This window comes from Crocuta crocuta, unplaced genomic scaffold (assembly GCF_008692635.1).
Source record: "Crocuta crocuta isolate KB4526 unplaced genomic scaffold, BGI_CrCroc_1.0 scaffold24, whole genome shotgun sequence".
NCBI classification, from domain to species: Eukaryota; Metazoa; Chordata; class Mammalia; order Carnivora; family Hyaenidae; genus Crocuta; species Crocuta crocuta.
The window spans coordinates 15,898,884-15,902,998 of NW_027530974.1; the positions used below are offsets into that span (position 1 = coordinate 15,898,884).

At 45.8% G+C, this 4,115-nt stretch overlaps 1 protein-coding gene across 1 annotated transcript; it reads right to left on the reverse strand.

Annotated features, from left to right (window-relative positions):
* Window positions 1-2,322: 2,322 nt before the first annotated feature.
* On the reverse strand, window positions 2,323-2,870 carry LOC144236386 (cytochrome c). Its single transcript, XM_077770001.1, has one exon. The coding sequence runs from the start codon at window positions 2,804-2,806 to the stop codon at window positions 2,489-2,491; it is 318 nt and encodes a 105-aa protein (XP_077626127.1). The 5' UTR covers window positions 2,807-2,870; the 3' UTR covers window positions 2,323-2,488.
* Window positions 2,871-4,115: the final 1,245 nt, after the last annotated feature.

Here is a 4,115-nt window from a genome sequence, read left to right on the forward strand (position 1 = left end):
AACAGCTGCGAAGGGAATTTATCTCGCTGAGTAATGAGAAGAATTCCAATTTCCAGGAGGGCTAGGCCTCTCCTCCCCTAGCACAAAGCCTGCATCTGTGTTTTCCACAAAGCACGATATCCACAGGATATGAATAGGCATTATGAAGGAAAAGAGGGTTGCATGGTCCAAAAGCTTGAAAAACGCTGAGTTAAAGCTAAACAGGACTTCTCAGAGCCTTTACTATGCTAAGGTATGCTGGTCACGTCTTTCTAAAAAGAGACCCCATTGTGCAACATTGCCTGCAGCCTCTTTTTCTGCAGAACACTTTTCTTCATGCCGAGGGGCACACCTTGGGAAACACTGATCTAGAGAGTTGTACCCAGGCAGGGCAGTGACGAGAAGACGTGCCCACAGCTGCTGGAGAGTGTAGATTACGGTCCCGGGGGAGCTGGCAACTTCCTTCGTTCTTGTCCACCCCCCTTGACGTATCTGCTTTTCCCACCCAGCCTTTGACGCAGTCCTGCCCACCTCCCTCTAGCTCCATGAATTACCTCTGATTCTGTCCCTTACGCTTACAGCTACCCAAGCTTGATGGATTGTTCTCTGATAAAAGAAAGCCCTGTGTCATTATGTCCTGGATGTCTACTCCCGCTTGCTGGGGCTTGTAAAGCTTTGAATTAAAGAGAAACTTCATCTCCCCAAACATCCTATGTTTACACAAGATATATTGCTGGAAATTCAAGCTCTAGGGGATAATCTAAGATTGCATGTTAAATCCCTGCTTAAACGTTGCCATACGCCCCCATCGCCTACCGCATGCCTGGCCCTGATGACCTCGTTAGCCTCATTTTTGGTCCCCTCCAACACTGTTCCCTGAGCTCTAGCCACATTTCTGTATTTTAACCCTTTGCAAGCACTTGCCGTTCCTTTTCCTTTCCCTCCTGTTTCTCCATCTCAGTTTCACACAGGCATCTGGGGCATTGGTCCCCCAGCTTAGGGACAGGCCCCCCCCTCTTTATTTGGAGATGCCTATCTGTTCTTCCTGTCTCACCCTGTTCCACCCTAACTAACCAAGTTAGAGACCGCTCTATGATTGCCCCGGTAACTCTTATCCCTGTGAACATGATCACCTGCTTTCTGGTCTGTATTTTTCTCGACTATAAACCGCTTGAAGGCAGGAATTATGTCTTAATCACTGCCACATTGGGTCTGGTCTGTCGTAGGCGTACAGTAAATAAGTAAATGGGTAGCCATTTTATTGGATGGATGTAAGCAGAAAGCAACTTTATTCTTTATTTTATTTTTATTTTACTTATTTTTTTATTTAAATATTTTTATTTATTTCTAGGAGAGAGAGAGACAGTGTGAGCAGGGGAGGGTCAGAGAGAGAGGGAGATACAGACCCTGAAACAGGCTCCAGGCTCCGAGCTGGCAGTCAGCACAGAGCCCGACGCGGGGCTCAAACCCATGAACCGCGAGATCATGACCTAAGCGAAAGTCGGACGCTTAACCGACTAAGCCACCCAGGTGCCCCAATTTTACTTATTTTTCTTTAAGAGAGAGAATGTTGGGGCGGCTGGTGGCTCAGTTGGTTAAGCGTCTGACTTCAATTGAGGTTATGATCTCGTGGTCCGTGAGTTTGAACCTTGGGCTCTGTGCTGACAGCTCAGAGTCTGGAGCTTGCTTGGGATTCTGTGTCTCCCTCTCTCTGTGCTCCTCCCCCACTCATGCTCTGTCCTTCTCTGTCTCTCAAAAACGAATAAACATTTTTAAAAAATATTAAAAGAGAGTGTGAGTGGGGGAGATGTGCAGAGGGAGAGAGAGAGAAAATCTCAAGCCGGCCCCGTGCTTAGTGCAGAGCCCCATGCGGCCCTCAATACCACGATCCTAGGATCATGACCTGAGCTGAAATTAAGAGTCAGACACTCAACCAACTGAGCCACCCAGGCTCCCCCTTTACTGTTTTTTCTTTTTTTCTTTTTTTTTTTTTTAAATGCAGGGAATTTTAATTAAATTGGCATAGTTAAGACTAAAAAGATAAAGTGGACGTTGCCAGCTTATCTTCAGCCCTTGCCTTTAACAGGCCAACAAACACAACTTGAAACACAGCTGATGTCTTGCTGTTCTGATATAATGGATTTCCTCAGTATTTAAATATATTAATATAACCAGTTATATAAATCTAAATATAAAACCAATCTCCTATATAAGTTTAGACATGGCATTTACCATCTCTGAAAAGCTTAACATCTAATCAATTCCAATCATATTTTTTGAAGGGGAAAACAGTGACAGCACTTGCTGAACCAGAATTACTATCAAAGTTCAAAAAGCCAATCATATTCATTTAACCACAAGCCAATCTCATTTAAATCAGAACTGTCCAAAATATTCTATCAGCCATTCATGATCTGAATTCTGGTGTATGAGATCAATTTAAATATGGTACACATAAAAAAGTCGTGAGACATTTTTGTTTTGTAATAAATAAGGCAACAGCCAACTATTACTCGTTAGTAGCTTTTTTGAGATAAGCTATCAAGTCTGCTCTTTCCCCTGCCTTCTTAATGCCAGCGAAGATCATTTTTGTTCCTGGGATGTACTTCTTGGGATTCTCCAAATACTCCATCAGTGTCTCCTCTCCCCAGGTGATGCCTTTGTTCTTGTTGGCATCCGTGTAAGAAAATCCAGGGGCTTGACCCGTCTTTCGCCCAAATAAACCATGGAGATTTGGCCCCGTCTTGTGTTTGCCTCCCTTTTCCACGGTATGGCACTGGGCACACTTCTGAACAAAAATCTTCTTGCCTTTCTCAACATCACCCATTTTTAAATCGCTCTTTGGTCGCGCGCGAAGCGAAGGTGCCCGCTCCCAAGCCGGACGTCCAGCTCTCTCCCCTTTACTGTTTTTTCTAAATTCCACTCCATTAAAAGTTGCCTGAAGGACCAATCTTTCCCATCCCTAAATGAAATATTTAGCAAACGATAGAACTTTTACACTTGTTGGAATAAAAAAAAAAAGTCCTCAGGTTACTGGCCTAGAATCCAACCCAGTCTAATCACACAAGTCTGGTGTAGTCTCATATCAAAACTGTAAATTATGTCATCCCCCACTGAGGCCTCCTCAACCTTGGCAATCCAGGGTGGGAAATGTAGGTCCTCCTCATGGGCCTTCTCCCTTACTAAAGAGATGATGTTTCTGCACCAGCTCCCACCTTTGTCTCTGCCTTTCTCCTGCCCCCCCCCCACCCCCGCAAGAGCAGGCCCAGAGCCGGGAGAGGGGAGATAGTGGAAAAGGCCACGGTCTTCAGTGTCTGGGTAAGTTGTGCCTGGTATGGGTGTCCTTCTGGACATGTATATGCCTGTGGCTGCAGTTGTGGGTCACTTCTCCAGTCTCCTTTGAGATTTCCCTACTGGTGACCTCTATCATTGTGTAGGGGTGATCCATCGCTACATAATGAATTCCTCCAAACCTTATTCGCTTAAAACCATACCTGTTTAGGGGTGCCTGGGTGGCTCGGTCAGTTGAGTGTCTGACTCTTTTTTTTTTTTAAGTTTATTAATTTATCTGAGAGAAACAGAGATAGCGTGAGCTGAGGAGGAGTGGAGACAGGGAGAGAATTCCCAAGCAGGCTTCACACTGTCAGCACAGAGCCTGATGTAGGACTCGAACTCACAAACTGTGAGATCATGACCTGAGCCAAAATCAAGAGTCAGATGCTTAACTGACTTAGCCACCCAGGTGCCCCAAGTGTCTGACTTTTGATTTCGGCTCAGGTCATGATCCCAGGGTCATGGGATCAAGCACTGTGTCGGGCTCTGCCCTGAATGGGGAGCCTGCTTGAGATTCTCTCTCTCTCTCTCTCTCTCTCTCTCTCTGCTCTTCTCCCTTCCTCATGCTCACTCTTTCTCTCCAAAAAATAAAAATTAAAAAGATAAACCATTTGGGGCGCCTGGGTGGCGCAGTCGGTTAAGCGTCTGACTTCGGCTCAGGTCATGATCTCACGGTTAGTGGGTTCAAGCCCTGCGTCGGGCTCTGTGCTGACGGCTCAGAGCCTGGAGCCTGCTTCGGATTCTGTGTCTCCCTCTCTCTTTATTCCTCCACTGCTCACACTCTGTCTCCCTCTCTCTTTATT